Source organism: Palaemon carinicauda, chromosome 15 (genome assembly GCF_036898095.1).
Source record: "Palaemon carinicauda isolate YSFRI2023 chromosome 15, ASM3689809v2, whole genome shotgun sequence".
Classification (NCBI taxonomy): domain Eukaryota; kingdom Metazoa; phylum Arthropoda; class Malacostraca; order Decapoda; family Palaemonidae; genus Palaemon; species Palaemon carinicauda.
Genome location: NC_090739.1, coordinates 42,658,454 through 42,679,920, shown reverse-complemented (window position 1 = coordinate 42,679,920; position 21,467 = coordinate 42,658,454). Strand labels below are relative to the sequence as shown.

The 21,467-nt window shown below is 34.5% G+C and overlaps 1 protein-coding gene across 4 annotated transcripts in view; it reads left to right on the top strand.

Annotated features, from left to right (window-relative positions):
* Positions 1–18,171, top strand: part of LOC137654579 (protein bric-a-brac 1-like) — a 101,486-nt gene extending 83,315 nt beyond the window's left edge. For all 4 annotated transcript variants that reach the window (XM_068388331.1, XM_068388329.1, XM_068388330.1 and 1 more), the window contains 4 exons: positions 1,250–1,368; positions 2,088–2,218; positions 2,577–2,880; positions 16,301–18,171. In XM_068388331.1, the coding sequence (XP_068244432.1) occupies positions 1,250–1,368; positions 2,088–2,218; positions 2,577–2,880; positions 16,301–16,738 (992 nt within the window). In that variant the 3' untranslated portion in view covers positions 16,739–18,171. The remainder of the gene's footprint in view (positions 1–1,249; positions 1,369–2,087; positions 2,219–2,576; positions 2,881–16,300) is intronic.
* Positions 18,172–21,467: the final 3,296 nt, after the last annotated feature.

Genomic DNA, 21,467 nt, shown 5'->3' with positions numbered 1-21,467 from the left:
ACTTAGAAGGTAACTTTGCTATTTTGGCAAAAAAGGGAATGTTTTTGCCAGGCCCTGTCATTTTTGCCACTGAAGCATCAAGTAAACTGTGGTCGTTTTAACGTTGGATATTGCTTCTGCTAAGGTTAAGGTGTTGAGAGTAGCCTTGTATAGTATCAGAATAACTTACTTTGGGGTTAACTGACGACATGTCTTTGAGTTGGATCTTCGAATTTCCAACTTAAGTCTGGAAATGCCGACAAATTTTCAAATTTGATATTGAATGGAAAATCTACATTCATGGCAAAAAACATTCCACTCAGATCCAAATGCACATCCATCACAGGATTGGCAAGGGTTATCTACTAAATAACCCTCCTTAATGTCTATGATTGAAGCCCTCTCTGCTACATCCCCCCTCCCACGTACTAAGCCTTCATTAGTGTACTAGGAATCTAAAGAAAACCTCCCAATTGGACTCTTCCTTGGGAGCTGGGAAACCGGAAGGCCCAGTCACAGCTGGATCCCTAGCTTGGGAAGGAAGACACAACTGGCCAAAGCTCCTGATATCAATCTGGAACCCACTAGCTAATGACAGCATAGCTTGAATGTGATTAAAATTAGGGTGAATAAAGAAAAAAAAAACAGAAAATTGGCCTCACTAAAGAATAAATGAAGGAATTATCCAGTCTTGAAATTTGTCAATTTCTGGCTAAGGTTTCAAGCTTTTTAAATGCATGATTCATTTGTATTTTTTATTGAGCCAGTTGTTCCCTTTATCACTGATGAGAATTGGGTAATGCATTGTTCTATCATGCACATGAATATATAAGGAAAATTTACTCTTGTTAAGCAATGTTCTCTTCAAGAGTTTTACATTGTGATGTAAGTTAAAAATGCCAAGTTCTAAAAAGAAAAGAGATTTGGATTTAGGTCCAAATTCTAAAAGTTAATGCATAGAAATAAAGATGATTTCGATATTTTTTATTTATGGGACACCAAAAATGTTTAGCCGTTATTTATGTATAATCTAGGTTTTTTAAAATGACAGTATGCTCCATTCTAAATTCATACAATTTCATATCGTTTGCTTATTTTATTTTTTATGTATAAGTTATTACGATTTCTTAACATATGAAACTGTAAAAATAATATTTCTCTACCAAATTCTAAATACATCCCATTTATCATTTAGTTTGTTTAATTTACAAAAATTTTTCTGTCATTTAACAAATTTGTAACTAAATGACCATTTTGATTTTATTTACAGAAAGTTACCAACTACGGCATAATAACCACTTGACCATCGTTTTAGAAGCACTTGCACGTGATGAAGCTTTCATGGATGTAACTTTGACAGCACAGGGCCGTTCTCTCAAGGCTCATAAGGTATGGTAGTTTTTTCAAACTCTTATTTTAACAAATAGAAAATAAAAAAAAAAACAGATTATTATACTGCAGAAGTAAGACATGTTAACTTTATCGGCACCCATTGACACATACTTGTCTATTAGAGGTAATGTGAGAGAAGCCATTTTTCACAACGGTTATTTAAATCGCACTATTGCACCTGACACAATACACCAAGCGAATGTGGATAATGAACTTCCGAAAACGTTCCCGTGCACACTCCCCACATTTAATTGCTAAGAAAACCAGTTGAAGACATCTCAATGTGCAGGAAATGAAAAGACAAAGAGACTGGTGTGTCATTTACCTCTTACCACTAGAATGTTCATTCCTTTACTAAGATCATTTGTTTATCGAATGGAAAAATAGGAAAATTTTAAGATTTTGAAAATTTTATGGGTAAAGGTTGATTAAACCGAGCTTATGGAAAAGAAGCAGTATGAACAGCAGGCGAGTATAGAAATGAGAAATTTTATTATTAAAATTCTTGTTTTTGAGATGGGTAATTTTTAACAAGCAATATGTATAAAGTAAGTTAATCATCCCTCTTAACTTTTAACTTAAATTAAATACTATTTTTTCACTTTATGGCTATTTGTCATTACTTTGAAAGATAATTGAGAATAAGTACAACAAAAACACAAAAATACATTGGACTCTTCTAAGGACAAGTGATAATTGTAATTAATTATTTTCAGTCTGTTCTGTCTGCTGTGAGTCCATATTTCCGAGGAGTTTTGCGTGAAAATCCTTGTCAGCATCCTATTATAATTATGCCTCGTGATGTCAGATTTGAGGAGCTCTTCAGTATTGTGAACTATATTTACAAGTGAGTAGAAACTCTTTCTCAGAAGTTAAATTATGATGCAGAAACCATGGGGAAATAAAATCCATTGTTAATTTAAAAAATCTTAACTTTTTTTTTATTGTACAAACCACAATATTGTTTTTATTTAGGAATGCAATGAAGAATGATGTTGAATTTGTGTATACAGTATTACTACTGAATTCTTTCTTGGTTGTATTACCACACAATTCAAATGAGTAACAAATAAAATTTTTCTTACAAAAATTATTTTTTAAATATCTAAACTAAAATTTAGGAATACTGTACAGTACAACTTTATTTAATCTTATATAGATGCATATTATATGTATGTTAAATAAATATTGTATTTATTTCTTAGGGGTGAGATGACCGTTGCAGCTGAAGATTTAACATCTTTGTTGAAAACAGCTGAAATACTCCAAGTGTCTGGCTTAGCCCCATCTGACTCAACAGCTACAGTTAACCCACATACTGCTGGAAATATTCGGTCATCATCATCATCATCTTCTGCCTCCTCAAATGTTCCACCTGCTCTTAAAACTCATAAAACTGTCAAAGAAACAAATCAAGGAATCTCAATCCCCATTAACAGACCTAAATCTCCAGAAACAATGATCAACCCTTCAGACTTTATGGACATGGATATGACGTATGTTAAAGAGGTAAGAATAGTGGTTAACTTTTATCTCTTTATTTTTTATTAGCGTGCATATAATAGAGTATATTTTTATCTGATTAATTTGTAAGTGTTGTCTCTAAGAATGAATGAAAAAATATAAAGATTATATATGAACACTTCAGTTAAAATTGCTCAAGCTCAAGACACAATATTCATAAGCTTATTACTAAATTTACATCTTACAAAAACACCTGATAGGAATTGCTCTGTGTATTTGTTAAAAACTTATTATCTGCTGATTCAGACATCCGCTGTTGGACTATGATACCGTTATAAAAAAAAAAAATATACTCTGAAAATTCACTTAACCAAGTTTGAGTATACAGTAGAAACTTGTCCCGTCGGGGGTTTTAGATGCCAAGAAATTAAAGATGCTCCGTCAACTTTCTTTGGTTATTCAACAGTGGCGATTCTAGGACTCTGAAAGTGGGGGGGCCACTTCAGGGCCAATATAAATTTTGGGGGGGCATTTATTGTTGGTGGCTAGGTGGCACTCTGAAGACAATATTATATCATTAATGAAATAACAAATGACAATAATAACACCTCATTACTTTCATAACTTGCATTTGTAAAACATATACATGTATGCCTACACAAACATTATGATAATGGAGGTTATTCGTATTACTTAAAAAAAATATATATGTATTTCTTGCAATATATTTTTAACAAAATCGCAAAAATATGGCAAAAATATCTTCAAAACAAAAATGAATCATGAGTTATGAATGTAATGTAAATATTATGTTGATATTAAAACCCCATGCAAGCATGCATGAAGTAATGCAGTGTTGCCAACAGGGCGAGTTTCCCTTTCCTGAGGTGAAGTAGATTATAGTACGTATATTTAGTGCAGCTTAATTCTACGATTATCATGCCGGCTATCAAATTCATCAACAAAACAGTCTAAATCAATTCCCTCGGCACGTGCACTTTCAATGGACAGTAATGCGATATTACTCAATCTAGCACTGGTCATGGAATTTCTGAGAAATGTTTTCACTAATTTCATTTTTGAAAAACTTCTCTCACAAGAAGCACTGGTAACAGGAAGAGTGACAGATATTAACAATAGTTTGTACAAACAGTCAAATGCAGCCTTATAAGGACTAAGGAATGACAGGAATTGTGTAATGGATGTAGGCTGTATTGGCTCTTTCGTGAGTAATTTCTTCACCAGAGGGATCTCATATTGTAAATCATTTTGACTGACCGAGTATGCCATTGCATATGCCTTCAAGTCTTCTTCTAACAAGAATGTCTGTCCTCCAGGACAGAGAGCTGAAATACCACAGAAAATTGCATTTGACTCTTTGGAGAAACGACGGTCTAATTCACTAATTAAGCAGTCTAGGACTTCATAGAAAATCCTGATGTGTTGCACATGACATGGAACAGAAGATCCTTGACCACTTGTTTCAAACACGATAAATCCATCAAGCTTACGAGGTTTCTTTACCCGTTTTCTTGTTGTTGTTGGTGTAATGCAGCATTTCCTGCAGAGTTCATTAACCTTCTCAGAGTAATGGTCATTCAAGTCAGAGTTGCGTACATTAACTAAATGTTCATGGAGTGACGAAATTAGATTTGCTGCTTTTCCTAGGTCTGCTTGTTTATCCTGTAGCTGTGTAGACACTTTATTAACTTTTCCAAGAATATCTGTGAAAAATTGCAATAAGTAAACAAACTCTGCATCAATCTGGGCAAGCAAACCGCGAGCGGATACAGCTCGGGCACCAATGTCATCTTCAGAAATTTCCTTCAAAAGTCTCATTATGCATTGCAGACGGAGTAGAGCATTTTCACACGAAGTGGCCCGACACCACCACCTTGTGTCACTGAGATGCTGCAGTTCTCGTACTTGTTCTTTAGGCAACATTTCACGCTGTATCAAAATGAATTTCTCATGAACTACCGAGTTACTAGCAAAGATATAGAGTTCTTCAAGCAAACTAAAGAATTCAGCAGCTTCGGGTACATACTTTGCAACATTTATCAACACTAAATTGAGCCTGTGTCCATAGCAGTGTATATAATATGCAAAAGGAGCTTTATCACGAATTCGTTTCTGAACACCACTAATCCCTCCACTCATCACTGATGCCCCATCAAATCCTAATCCTACAAGAGAAGATTTGTAATCCAACCCCAGTTTATCCAAACTCTTCAAAATAATATCTGTGATAGAGGCAGCATCCAACAAGTCCATCTGAGTGAAAGAAATGAAGCACTCCTGAATACAATTTGCTATTTCATCATAAAATCTAATAACTAATGCCAACTGCTCTGCCTTACTAACATCCTTGGCTTCATCAGCTTGAACAGAAAAGTAATGACATGACCTAACTTTTTCTGCAATTTCTTCCTTCACCATACATGCAAGTGTGTCAATCATCTCATTCTGTATTGCAGAACAAGTGTATTTTTCATTTTTTGGACCACTTTCTACTCTATCAGCTATAATAGGATCACGTTTAGCAGTGAATCTGAGAATCTTACGAACATTTCCTGGATTCAGTTCATCATCACCTTCTCTATGTCCTCTCTGCGAAATGTCTTGTGTTACAGTCAACAGGATTATTTCACCTAATGTCTTTATGTAATGACGATTTTCAAGAACTTTCTTCTGGTATGCCTCACTTATACACTGAGCAATTGATGTTTTATCAGCATGAGACTTTCCTTCACTATGCCTTGGATACTCTTTTAATCGTACCTGAATAGGATTCTCAGAAGCAGATTGAGAAATGTCAGCTGGTGCAGAATCTTCCTTTTTCTGTTTCTTTGTTGGATGATCATGTGAACTTGATCTTGCAGGATTGCCAATACTTTCACGATCACAGTCTCCCTCTGACTTCTTACCAGGTTTATCAGATTCAAGGTTTACTGTCAATGGTGTATCACATTCACTGCGTTTTTTAATTACAAATTTATCCATGATTGTCTATAGTACAATAAAATTATCTGTGATAGTAAGTTCTGAAAAAAAAAATAAATTAAATCAAATAATCACACGTAATTCACAATTAACACAACACACCTGTCACCACAGAAAAATGTGATAAAATTTGCGGTTTTGCCGACTACCGACTGGAAGAATAGAAGATGATGACAGCACGCACACACACACACTGTCACACACACACATACACACACACACACACACACACACACACCCACACCCACACCCACATATATATATATATATATATATATATATATATGTGTGTGTGTGGGTGTGTGTGTGTGTGTGTGTGTATAACATGTATACAGTATAATAAATATATGCACATATAGGCCTACACTATCACTGCCAACATTCACGAATCACAAAAATTATGATACAATTAAGCCTAGATGATTTTTATTATTATAGGAATTGTTTTCTATGTAAAAATAAAATGGGGTTAATTGTTACCGACTCACCAGCTACTTGTATTTTGGCCTATTTAGTTATTTTCTTTCAAATATGGCTAACGACAATATTTATATTTGGCTTTTGTCAGATCTGTTTGTGAAAAGGTTAACACTGGGTTGAAGGGTTAAAACTTGAGTTGGGATATAGACCTACATCATATAACAAAAAAATTAGTGTACATTGTTTGCTACTTTACACCCGCCTGTCAGATTCTTCTCATTCTTTTTCTAAGATTTCGTATAATTATTTTTTTACTCTATTTTCGTATCCGCTTCTTATGTGAAACACCCACATACTGTACATAAAGATCGAATATCTCATAGCCACTAGTCTACTCCCACTTTGTATGAGACGAAATAATGAATACCACTTATGCTCAAATGCACTTATGCACAAATAATTATGCTTTAGACACTCAATAAGACACTAATCGGGTAAAAACTGACTTGACCGGCTCACAGTCTCACAGAAACGGACTACATGTACTGATCACATCATCACATCATACATGGAAGAAACATACGCGTCTGATTCGCGTCACACAAACACAAGCGGGCGAGGAGGACGGAGGTGTAAAAAAAATTCCAATAATTTTAATCTAGCAACGTTACCATCTTTTTTTTTTTTTTTGTGATTACGTCTAGTTATTGTGATAGGATGGGATATTTGAGTGTATATATAGTATACTGTATAATTTATAAGGTATATATTTATATTATATATTATATTATATTATTATATATGCCTAAACTAAGCTTATTTAGAATTAGGATATGGAAACAAAAACTGGGGGGGCCAAGCTGGGGGCCAGCCAAAAAACTGGGGGGGCCATGGCCCCCCCTGGCCCCCCCCCCCCTAGAATCGCCACTGTTATTCAAAAAAACCAAAAAAACCTAAAATTATTGCTATTGCCATAAAGTAAATGTTTGCTATTACCATACAGTTACCATTCTTTCTGCCATAAAATATATTTTATATTTTTTTACAGTACAGTAGTTTTACAATTCTTTTTAGATACCTTAAGCCTTTGAAAATATATTTTAATAATCTGATTTTGTTTCTATTATACAGTACTCTTGTATTTTAAAATAATACTGTAGTTAAAAAGAATGTAATCATTTACCGATCATACAGTATTGCATGTCTTTGTTTCTACTGTACTGTACAGATAGAGTACTGTACCATTTAATCTTTTATTATAGTAAAATGGGTTCAGTTTGTATAATGTCGTCTATTACTATATAATAATAGTGATTATTGGTAATCAGGGAAAGATAATAGAATGTTAGATGTTTCAAGACAAGAAAGAGTTAACTAAAATATGAAGAGGCAACTTTATAAATCCATCACTGGATAATTTCAAATAGATTCTTTTCAAACACACAGTAGAGAAGTTTTTTTTCCAAAAGTTTTAAAATTTAAATTTTTTGGGGGTGTAGGAGTCTTGACTTGGACTTTATTGGAAACCTGACAACTCTGGTCTGAGCAGACTTTTGTGTATGTTCATAATTTTTTTTCTATATAAAAAGTTAAATTCTCAGTGATGTTATTCCTTGGGCTTTAGATTAACTGAAAATAGTAAATCTGAACTCTTACACACAGGCAACTTACTAAAGGAAGATTATCAACTGTCTCCAGAAACTGGTTTGTTTACAGACTGGTGGATAGGATTTATCACAACAGCATCCATTTAGTAATACTGTAAAAATGCTAGTCCCACTAAGTGGCCATATCCTGGCAGCTGGTGAACTATGACAGGTTTGGAATGCTCTTTCTCATTAGAAAATTGTTGAAAAGCTTTGTTGATAAAGAGTTCTTAGCTTATGTCATGGACAGTAGCAGGAGGAAACTCTATGTTGATGTTGGACCTGGAAGTTCTCCTGTTTTTAGGTACATGGCTCAAAAGTGTTGGGCAGTTATATCCTGGACCTTACGGTAAAGGGTTCTTGGTTGCCAGAAGAGCAGTTCTGTCGTAACGTACAGATTTAAGCTGTTTCTCATCTTCCAAGCATTCATGTGCAACAATATAAGTCTACATATCCCTGGAAGTAGGAAGGCAGCTAGCTGGTTGTAGTATCTTTATTATATAAAAAAAAAAAAAAAAAAAAAAAAAAAAAAAAAAAAAAAAAAAAAAAAAAAAAAAAAAAAAACTGACCATATCAGCAATCAAGGGCTACAGGGCAGCCTTTACTCATGTGTTCATTCTGCGCTGTGTTGGTCTTCATATGCTGATCCTATCGTCATGTTCTTTTCCACATTGGCTTGACTTATCTCAATTACTTTAAATATACCAGAATAGACCTAGCTTTGTTATTACATAATACCAAGCCTCCTTAAGAACCCCCATTGTAATTGTTTTTATTAGATTTGATGCTAAAGATTGTGTCTGGTGTCTTTGGCGCATTTAAGCAGGTTGTTAAACTTTAAGCTTTACCCAATAACTTTAACCCCATTGGGAATACAGTAGTGCCAAAAGTTACTGGGTTACCCAAAAGCCTAGTCTCTCTTTCATAGGATTCCTTTGTTTTAGCATCATTGGATTACCACCAAAGCTTGAAAAGCAGCTGAGATATGTAGTATACAGTATGCTCTGTCCTCCTCAATAGGCTCGACATAATAGTTTGAAGCTTACTGCTTCCTTGGTAAGGTACACTGAGATACCTTCATTTTTAAAAAAATTTTATCATTTGCATATTTTCTTGTTGGATCTGATTTTCATGGAAGGGTACTGGTATACCTTATTATAAGGGAGGGATTATGCAACGTCTTCTTTATCCTCAATTTATCAATATCATTATTGAAATTGGGGATGTATGACTCTGTGTCAAGGCAGGATATGCCATATGACTCCACATTTGGGCAGGGTAGGCCATATGACCTCCATTATTTGAGAAGGGGAAGCCATATGGCCTCGTGCTTGGGCAGGGGAGTCCAAACAGCCCTGCATTGAGACTGCAATATATATGGCACTATACTTAGGCAGGGGAGGCTATATGGCCCCATGTTTAGGCAGGGAAGTCCATATGCCCCCACTCTTTGGGTAGGTAAGGCCATACTGCCATTTTTTGGGCAGGGAGGACCATATTGCCCAGCATTTGGACAGGGGAGGCAATATAGCCATGCATGTAGACATGGAGGCCATATGGCCCTGCTTTTGCATAGGTAAGGCCATAGTGCCAGTATATGGTGAGTTGAGGTCATATTATCCTGCATTTGATCAGGGAAGGCCATATGGCCCCAGTCTTAAGCAGGGGGCCCATATGGCCCCCAGACTTAAGCAGGAGAGGCCATATTGCCCCAGACTTAACCCTGGATAGGTACGGTGGGTCGTTTGCGACCCCGAGCGTCAAAAAAAAACAGGTTTTTCTCACGTGACTCACCCCCGTGACTGAATTTGTGGGTGATCGACCTGCAGGAGGTGTCTCCCCTACACGCTCTAGTAGTGTCCAGATGTGTATTGCTGTAGCTGTACTCCTTCCCCGATTTCTGAGACGCGTCGGGGTCGTTCGCGTCCGAGTTTACCCTTCTAGGGTAGTTTGCATAATTATCAAAGTTATTACGTATTATGAAATTGTCGTAGAATGGTGCAACTTGTATAGGTTATCAGTTGTGGAAAGTCTTGGTGGATTGTTTGGCTACCATGTGCATGTTTTTTTTTTTAGTTAAAATGTCGTTCATCACCACGAGGACCATTTTACCGCGAGTGCCATTTTTTCATTTTTTTTCATTTTTTTGCCAAGTCATTTTTCCGTAAGATATTGCCAAATAGTGTCGTAAAACTTTTGCTTGTTTAGTGTTGGAAAGTGTGTCTAGATGATCTGGCTACCCATGCATGACTTTGTTTTTGTCAGATACGACGTAGTTATTGGTATATTGGGTATTTAACTGCGGTTACCAATTTCTGTTTTTTTTTCAATATTTGTAAAAATTACTACGTAGTAAGGAATTGCCGTATATTATTCATTTTTTTTTCATGTTTATGTGTTAGAAAGTGTGCCTTGATGGTTGGGCTAACACGTGCATGTCTTTTTTTTTATCTGAGATGTCGTATATTAGAATGTCGGGCATTTTACCGCGAGTGTCCCTTTTTCCTTTTTTTTCATTTTTTTGCCAAGTCATTTTTCCGTAAGATATTGCGAAATAGTGTCGTAAAACTTTTGCTTTTTTAGTGTTGGAAAGTGTGTCTAGATGATCTGGCTACCCATGCGTGATTTTGTTTTTGTCAGATACGACGTAGTTATTGGTATATTGGGTATTTAACTGCGGTTGCCAATTTCTGTTTTTTTTCAATATTTGTAAAAATTTACTACGTAGTAAGGAATTGCCGTATATTATTGATTTTTTTTCATGTTTATGTGTTAGAAAGTGTGCCTTGATGGTTGGGCTAACACGTGCATGTCTTTTTTTTTATCTGAGATGCCGTATATTAGAATGTTGGGCATTTTTCCGCGAGTGCCCCTTATTATTTGTTTTGCATTTTTTTGCTTAGTCATGTTACCGTAAGGAATTGGCAAGTAGTGTCGCAAAACTTATATTTTTATAGTGTTGGAAAGTGTTTTTAGATGATCTGGCTACCCATGCCTATTTTTATTTTTAGCCAGATATGGCGTATATATAAGTATGTGTTCGATTTTCCTGTGATTGCCATTTTTTCGTTTTTTCCCATTTCTTTCAAAATTACTACGTACTAAGGAACTATCACAGAGTAATTATTCATTTAGATGTTTATTTGTCGGAAAATGTGCCTTGATGGTTTGACTAGCACGTGGCTGAATTTTTTTTTTCTGAAATGCCGTATATTAGAATGTTAGCCATTTTTCCTCGAGTGCCCGTTTTTATTTGTTTTGCATTTTTTTGCTTAGTCATGTTACCGTAAGGAATTGGCAAGTAGTGTCGCAAAACTTATATTTTTATAGTGTTGGAAAGTGTTTCTAGATGATCTGGCTACCCATGCCTATCTTTTTTTTAGCCAGATATGGCGTATATATAGGTATGTGTTCGATTTTCCGGTGATTGCCATTTTTTCGTTTTTTCCCAATTCTTTCAAAATTACTACGTACTAAGGAACTATCACAGAGTAATGATTCCTCTAGATGTTTATTTGTCGGAAAATTTTGTTTACTTTTTTTTTGATTGAATATCATCAAATTTTTTTAGCTAAAATATTGTTTTACATTTTTTTTTTCGATTTTATTTCCCTTCAAAAAAATTTTTTTGGGTCAGAATTTTAATTTTATATTCGTAAAATAATCGACAATTATCCAGCAACCCACCATACAATTTTTATGCATATCCAATAATAATTAGATTAGTAAATAACACCTTGAAATTGACATACCCTTCCTACATTTCAAGTGGCAGATTAGGGAGTCTGAGTCAGTGTGGTTGGCGGCCATTTTGTGGACATATCCGAAGCGTAAGCTGCCCTATCTATATATATTCTTGTTCCCTATAGAATTTGTGATATTTTGGTATATTTTTACCTGCATAAATATCATATTATATATTAAATATATGTATTTTTTTACGAAATTTCTAAGTACTCAAAAAATTACCTTTAGATATGGCCCCTGATATAAATGTAATTTACAAAATAATGAAGATTTTTTTACATATTTCTATTTTAGGATAACATATGTTTATTCCCTAAAAAAATTAGCCACTTCCTATTTCATTTGGGTACCCAAAAAAATTCATGAAATTTGGACAAATTTTTTTGGCCAAAAAAAGTTACCCTTTTTTTCTCATTTCAGATCTTCACCTCCATGGGTCTGACTTCATCCAAAATACATCAAGATGTGTCCTAAACATTCAAGAATCAATTCCTAAAAGGATTTGTGTATATATGTATAAACTTTTTTTTTATGAATTTTTATGTCAGGTCTTTTTTTTTTTCTACTTAATTTTTTAAAATATTTATAATAAATAGTTTTTCTGCAGATGAGTAGTATTTATCTATACAGTTGTTTTAAGCATTCATTGAAGTTTTTTTTGGCAAAAGAAAAAAGGAGGTTACTGCAAAAACTGATTTTTCAAGAATTTTTTTTGGCGTCGGGGTCGTTCGCGTCCGAGTATACCCTTAAAGGGGTGTCCGAGGACCGTACCTATCCAGGGTTAAGCAGGAGAGGCCATATAGCCCCCCAGACTTAAGCAGAGGAAACCATTCAACATCAAGGAGCAGCTTTGAAAGAACCCTTTAGTTGCACCGTGCAGTAAAAGTTAGCGAGATGGAAAAAATGAAGTGGGAACGCAGGTCAAGTAGAAAAGTTATAAGTGGATGAAGCTGGGTAGCAAAGCAATGCTCTAAAAACCCTTTGTACAGTAATACCTTAATTTATGAGTTTAATGTGTACTGGGAGCTAGATTGCAGCCTAAAATGCTTTATCCTAAAAAAATTTTCCCATTAGAAATAAAGGAAATTCACTTGATGCATTCCACTCCTCCATAGATACACATATAAACTCAAAAAGGTTTTAATAGTAATTGCAGTAAAAATTATATCTCCTAACATCAGAAATGAATACAAATGAATAAGAAATAGAAATTTTGACAAAACTCACTTTACTTTTGAGGAGAGTTGTGGCTGGCATGAGGGAGATAGGGGGAGTAGGAATGGGTTACTTCCTGGGAGGGAAGATCTCCCTCCATGGGAACTTATGGTAAAATATCAGAAGTTCTCCCTCTTCTTCATTGTCACTAACTGGATCACTTAATTTATGCTTTATGGACAATTGGTCGTCTTTTTTATACTTATGTTCAACTTTCACGAGAAACCTATTTACAACATTGCATTGTTGTAAATTCACAAAAACACTGCACGAGTGGAATATGGGCACCGCATGACTACTTTCTGCGCATCACATACTAGTCTTGTTAGTACTTAGTTTTCTAAAAATGCCTGTAACGAGTAAAACATTTTGCTTTCAGACCAATGCAATGCTTTTAACCCAATTAAATTTGTATGCTTGTACAGCATTCAGATTTTCTCGTACTGTATTCAAAGTTACTTGTAACTCAAGGTACTACAGTACTGTATATGATGTACATTGATGGCACTAACCTATATGGTGTTAATTATAAATGAGCATCATTACTGGCACTTAGGAGGTATAAGCTGGAGAAAAGTTAGTGTTTAGTCATAGGATTTTGTCCAATTTGCTATGAAATACATGTAAGCTGTATTGACTCTGTATGAGGAATATAAACTAAACCTTGCAAATTAGATCTCCTTGTTTTGAAGGATAATTTTTTTTTCTCAAGGCTTGATAGATTGATTTTATCTTCCCTCCAAATTCTGGCAATCGAAGTATGGGTGTTGTTTCCCTTTCAAAGACAATGGAATGTTTATTTTGATTGGTGCAAAGCTAAGAGTTCTGTCAATGACGAGGCTTAGCTTGGATATTGTAAAGTTTTTACAATTAATTTTTTAAGATAAACATTCAATTTCAGCCATTAAAGGTTTAAAGGTTACTCATGAATGGCGGAAGTAAGGCACAGTGGCAATGCCTTAGTAGGACAATTCCATAGAGACAGACCACATATCCATATGATCAGCCCCCAAGCCCCCTTTCCATCAAACTATGACCAGGTAATGGCTGCTGATGAATCAGTAGGTAGACCTACAGGCTCCCCCAAACCCCAATTCCAAACTCACAAGGATGGCGAGATTACAAATACTACAAAAACCTATCAAGCTTGAGTGAGTCTTGAACCCTCGTCCAGGAAATCGCTAAGCAAGGATGTTTCCAATAGGCCACCACAAGCATGAAGAAATTTAGTACCATGCTTAATTCTGTACTCAAACATCATAGATTAGATCTATCCCTTTCAGGTTTTATAGCAGTTGTGCTGTATTATATTCTTGAGTATTGAAATGCCTACAGTAATGAGGTAAATTTTTTGGAATTGGGTTGAGGTTTTACAGTGTTTAATAGGTCCAAATTTTGAACAGTTAAAGTATTTCTCTTGAAGATCTCATGGCTAAAACCCATTTCCTGTTGGCATTAGCTTCAGCTAAACACCTAAGTGGGCTACAAATGCTATTTGTCAAAATAATCTTTGGGGAACACGAGATTTTTTCCATTTTGACTTCCTACAGAGCCATAAAACTATTTTATAGCTAGGAGTTTGCCCGAGCTTTTTTTATATATCTCTTCTGAAAAGGGATGAAGAATCTTGGCTGAAAAATGTTAGAGTTCAGTAAGAGCCATTCATTATTACTTGGCCAACATTTCTGATATTAGAAGTAGAGTCACTATTTTTTTGTGGGATTAAAATTCTTAATCACCCTGTGACCAAAATTCCAATATCGTTCATAATTTGATGTTTGGTCCCTGGAGCTCACAAAGACCAAAATACAGATTTAATGATAGGATTGAAAGTGAAAGTACAGGATTTGAGTAGGGCATCTATTTGCCTTAAATTTTCTATAAAACTTTGTTTCTGTAGTTTTAGCTGCAGTCCATTGGCGTACCAAGTCAGTTTTTGCTATACTGTACTGCACATTATCTAAAAGTATCATGGTTCACTTATGAAGATTGCTGGCCCATAGTGGCTGAATGGCTGTGGTCTAATTAATTTTGAGTACAGTTGGTTTTTAACTACCTTATCTACATGTATGTGGGGTTTTAACTTGATAATTGATTTGATATCAAAGTACCATTTAAATCAAGAAATTCATTTAGACAATCTATAGTTCAGTATTTTAAGTAGCTGTATTAAACTGCTGTACAGTATTTAACATACTGGAGTCCCGTAACTCAAACCGTGTTTTGATATGGTTTCTTAAAAGACTAAGTTAGAGAATCTTAACCATGGTATTTTGCTTTTAATTGAATTATCCTACCTCTTTCCTTCACTGGCATTCCACCTACAGCAGTGTGTGGAGTCAGCAATATGAACATCAGGGGAATTTTAATAATAATTTCTGTACTTGCCTGATGTTCATGTACATGTCCACCCATCTTTCCACTGACTCGTATTGTCAAGAGGATAGTGATAATTTCAACTTTGAAACTGAGGAGGCAAAGAGAAGGGGACGTTACTTACCACTTACTGTAAGAATGCATGTTTATTGAAGGGAAGAAAATGGAAAATTTATATATTTTTAAATGTTATGGGTAAAAGTCAATCAAAATGAGCTTTGGAGAATAATATATTTTAAACATCCGTTGAGTATAGAAAAAAAAAATTCTTTTTTTCCACAAATCCAGTTTTTAATACAAACGCATTAATCATATTACAAAGTGCCCTAATCCCTCCCCCACACTCTCAATGAGAATTTTATGTACGTTGAAGAATATTAGCGAGTGAAGATACTTAGGGCTGGGTATATAGAAGACTGATTAGGTTACACTGAAATAATGCGACTTGTAATTTTTTTTTTACTGTGCCAAGTCATACTTTTGACATTATGATAATTGGTTTGTATTAAAAAATATGTTAAGTCATATTCCTTTTTACTGTACATTACAATCAATTAGTGATTGTTTACATATTGTATTGATAAATGTATGCACAGTACAGTAATGCTCCTCTTTACGATGGATCCAACTTAACATCGCTCATCCTAAGCATTAAATACAAAATTAAATTAACTTTATACTGTTTTACCTGACCTTGGTTTCTACATTGTGCAATAAGAATGAAATGCTGTACTGTACTGTACAACACTGAACAGTATACTTCAAAGAGAGGTTTTATTGTACTGTAGGTATTGTTTCTATAAAATGATAGCAGGTTGTAAAGTACTCATACATATTCAGAACATGCATAGGAAACATTGAAGTAACTTTTTAGGGTAAAGATTTAACGTTCGACAAATATTGACATATAGTATGTCAAATCTCTTGGAACTAATTAATAACTTAAGGCAGGGTATTACAGTAATCATTCGAGATAAAATCCTCTATAATTCTGTAATTTGTCCTCAAAGAAATATTCTGCAGTTATATTAATGATAATTTTATTGTACTCTAAACAGGAAATTCAAAGTGGGGGAGAAGATGAGGAAGATACAGCGCCCAGTGAGACATCTGTTCAACCGATAGAAAATACATCACCAAAGGCAATTGAAATTCACCACGACACTGTCTCCTTTACATCTGTGTATAATCAGAATCAAGAACAAACCATGGCACCTAATGATTCATCACAAGACACGAATAACATAGCTCCCATAAAAACTGAAACAGAAAGAGAAGGGAGACCAGATCTAGAGCAGAATAAAAGTATTATTGAAAATCCGCTACCATTTTTTTGTCCCCATTGCCAAGGATTGCATAGGGGACTTGATAATATGAGCAATCATCTGAGACTAAACCACCCTACTAAGCCTAGTTTTCCATGCGCATGTGGCCGTGTTTTTACTCGAAGTTCGTCACATCAAGCTCATGTTAAAGTTTGTAATATTTCCTCTTAGAGAAAGAAAAGTTGTGCTTTGTGTGTTAAAAAAGGCCCTTTGCTATTCTAAGGTTCTTTCATAACTAATGAAATTATTTAATTCCATATAAAATATTTCCCTTCTCATTTCTTAACAAACCTTGTACTTTCTGAAAGGCTTGATAATATATTTATACAGTACAGAACTTTGTTGTGATTTAGTTGCACAATCTAAACTGGTGGTAAAATATTTTCAGCTTTGTCAAACTAAGCACATTATTGCTGTTGTATAAAAGTTGAATTTTCTTGTTTAATCTTAAAAATCTGTGGTTGTAAAGGAAAGCTATCATTGAAGGTTTGACAAATGCTAATGAGACTATCTTTCTATTATACGAGTATATGTTGGGTGAAACGATGCATATTAAATGTGAACTTATTGCTAAAATGTTTTAGAACTAAGTTGAGATGCCTAGTTAAGATAGACCACTGTAATTTTGAGTTAGTGTCAAAATTGAGATAAATTCAACTTTCTTTTTTTTTGTAAATGCAACATTCTCTGTAAAGAAACAGAGTTTTTAGCTATTGTTCATAAATTTGTTAGGGATACATTATTAGACAGGATGCAGATTATATTTGTATACTATGTATATACTGTATTTTAAAATAGGATAAGTCTTATTCCTTTAAATTAGACTTAAGGAATTTCATCCTGTCCATCACTGTACAAAATCGAAAATAACTATTGGACTGTTATTTATAGGAGTTTCAGTTTACTTTTTTGTATATAAATTACTGGCACTTTAGTTCACATGGGAATTTTAGCAGCAGTTTTTGATAAGGAGTCTTCAATGCAAATAAACTCTGCCCATTATATCATGATACTATATTGAGATGGAGGTGTAACTCTCCATGATATTAACATGTGAAATTTGTTAAATATGTATAAATTTTATTAGTTGTTCACTCACTCTTAGACATTTGTCTTTTTACGTTGTTAAATGCATAAATGATAGCTTACACCATATTAAGATCAATTTTATAATTGAGGTGAACATAAAATACATGAAACTCCTGTCTCATAATTAATGAGTACACTTACAAAAGATGGTACCTGTAAATTATTTATTTTTTGTAGGGCCTTTTTTTTTCTTTTAGGGGGATTGGATGTAACTAGTTGTACGGTAGTTGCAAAAAATCCTATTATTGAGGTTTACTTTTTGTGTTTATTGGGTTGCTATTCATGCTGTGAATTTCATTTGGTACAAAAAAAATAACAGTGGATGTGGAGTGTGTATATGTTTAGCAGTATTAAATATCATCTACAATTTTTGTATGCTTTTTTAATATGGAAGTATATTTTTATTTACTTTTGAAAATTTGGTGTACTAGATAACTGTGAAAAAAGAATTTGAGGAAAAGATTTTGTAGTCTGTTTTAGTTTGTAATATCTATTAAAATAACAGATACAGTCAATATTATTTTTATTTACTCCTTTCTAATCCTTTACTTTGCATTGCATCTGGTTTAACTACTGAACTACAGTAATAGTGCAGGCTGAATAGCAGATTGGAAAGCTTGAGCATGCATGTAAACATCTTCAGTAATACAAGTAACTGTTTAATTGACCTTTACCCATAGAATTTTTAAATTTTTTCATTCCCTTCCTTCAATAAACTCAAGCACTTAGTAAAGGAAGGACCATTCTAGTGGTAAGTGATAACTGACATACCATTCTCTGTCTCCCTCGAGTTTTTCAGTCATCGGGTGCTGACCAGACCTACTCCGGAATATTTACTTGTTACCGATCTTCCTAATCAGGTAGTTGAATCAGTAGAACTTCAAAAGTTCAAACTTGCAGCAAATGTTTTTATGTTAAACAGGCTGACCTAAGTCTTTTTACAGTTTATATGTGAAATATCTGTTTTAATGTTGTTACTGTTTTTAAAGTATTTTATCTTTAATTGTTTGCTACTTCTCGTATCATTTATTTCTTTTCCTCACTGGGCTGATTTTCCCTATTGGAGCCCATGGGCTTATAGCATCCTGCTTTTCCAAATAGGGATGTAACTTGGCTAGTAATAATAATAATAATACTGCGCATTAAGATGACTTCCCCTGGTTTACTTAGCAATTACTTTGTAAGTGTTCATGGGAATTGTTTCTGGAAGTTCAATATCTGCATTACTTTAATATATGGGGCAATGCTGTGATTCACCCCTTCAAGGTACTGTACCTTTCAAGTGATAGTACATTGTAATGGCTGCCAACCAAGTTAACAGTGCAGAGCATTAAAGGGAATTTGCTGTTAATTCAGGGGAAAAGCCAGGGAAGACCTGGCTAGCCAATTGTAGTGGTGATAACAATGACAATGTCAAGCCTCTACATTTAGACAATTCGCATAATCAGCCAACTTTCAACAGTAATTGAGCTTCATAAGCTCTTGGCATTGCTAGCTTTCTTAGTTATAGTTCAGAGCCCACTAAAGCCTCTCTTTATAATGGCAACTCTGGTCCTACTTGCACTGTTCCCAACCTAACTGCCTAAGTTGAGTTTAGTTTTCAAAGTGATTCATTCAGTGAGGGTTCTAAAGGTTTGTTGCACATCACAGATTTGTAGGATCCACAGAACCAATTCTTTCATTACTTTGGATCCTTCTGCTGCTAAACCCTTGCATGCTGCAACCCTAGTTGCTCTATAAGACAACTTAATTGTGAGGCAGATCAAGTGGATAGTTTGGATGCTAATATCCCTTCATTCACTAAAGTGCTTAGAAATTTTATTGTATTATGTAGGTGGATGGTGTGGCATATCGTATGATTCCGTTAAACCTTGTTTGGGTGAATGAAGTTCCATCTAAACTCGATCGTTTGCATCATATTTTGTTTGGCAATGTGTTCCACTAGATTATCACAAGTTATTTCAGTGAAGCAAATGTAGGTAGGTGCTAATACTGTACAACATTATATGATTAATATTTAATAATACAGTATGTTTAATTTGTTATGTACTGTATATCATATGTTTCTAGCGTATAGATTTATATAAACGATATCTATTACTTCTATGAACCTTCCCTGTTGTTCATATGCCTTCTTTGACAGAAGCTCGTTTTATTGACGTTCACCCTTAAAATTTATAAAAAAAAAAAATCCAATTCTGTTTCCTTTAAAAAAATACATCCCTTTCATAACAGAGACAATCTGCCATCCGAAAAATTATAAAAATGGTTGACTAAAGATGAAACTTCATTCACCCCACAAAGATTAAATGGAATCATACGATATGCCACTCCATCCACCTACATAATACGATAATATGAGATAGTGTAGGAGAGCTTACTTTAGTGAGTGGAAGGATATTAGGATCCAGACTATAAAGTCTGCCTATTAGAGCAACTAGAATTGCAGTAAGGTAAGGGTTTAGTAGCAGAAGGGACTAAAGCAACTGAAGGATTTGAGGCTATATGAGAGGCTATTGAATCTGCACTGCACAACATACTTTCAGAACCTTAACAATACTGTACAGTAGTTAATATTGTACAGTAAAACAATAGCACTACTACATAATGAATACACTGACAAAATTTAAAAGAAAAAGCATCAGTACAACGCCACTAACCGTATACATACAAAGTTCTGCGCACTAAGTCTGAAGCATGATACAACCCTTGGGCCGTCGTCTGTTTGGCGCGTGGGCTAGCATAATGTACAGTACGTACTGTATACGAAATACAACATTTTACAGTAGTAATGTAGATATAGACTACGTGTACGGTGAGTTGAACCGGACCTGCTAAACACAGCAAACACTTACAAGTGTTACTTTAGCTGATTAAGCTGTACAGTAGTAATAGAACTGTACATATACTATATTACCATAATATACAGTAATGCCCCACAACACGAATTCATTGGTTCCATAGTGGCTTTCGTACCGCAATTTTCTTTTGCATTGTGAGATCCCTTTTACTACAGGTAAAAGGTAACTCGCATTAGCCTAATTCGTTCCAGGCCCTACCAAAACACCACATTAAATGTTTATAATAAGGCTAAACTCAATCAAATGGAACCATTAGGATCATTCAATAATAACCTAACTATTAATAACCTGTAAAATAAATATGTAATTAGAGCAAAGAGTGAAACAAAGCAATAATAAATGCAAAATACAGGAATAAAAATGTGGAACCTTACCTTTGGAGTGAGGCGATGTCCAAGAGCGAAGCGTCGGGATGGTAGAGGAGTATGACAAACTGCAGAAAACATTAACAAGTGGCAAAAAACTAACACTTACTTTACAAAACAGATTAATAAATGGGAGAAAACATTAACACTTAAGTTTAGGAACCACATTAACAAATGGCAGAAAATATTAATGCTTACTGGTAAACTTGAAACAAAATTTCTCTTTTTTTTCCTCTTTCTCATTTAGTATTTTTTCTACTTTATGGTTTGTATTTTCTAAATTTAATCACAGTCATAACTCTCTTCATGAAAGAATCTGCTTATGAAATTTTCACGCCGCGAAACGAGATGCAAAGATTTTTCCTGCTCACATTGCGAAAAATGTTTAATGATAAGAAAAGAGATTTCCCAGCCAGGCTGAGAATAAAATGGTCCTCAATTAAAAATATGAGCGCAGTTAAAGAAAACGGGTTGTTTACACAAAAGAAAAGGGTAACTATAATAGTACAGTACATATGGTACTGCATATTTTGTATATGTACTGTATTTACAGCATTAGTTTCCCCTTATTATTGCCTTATGGTC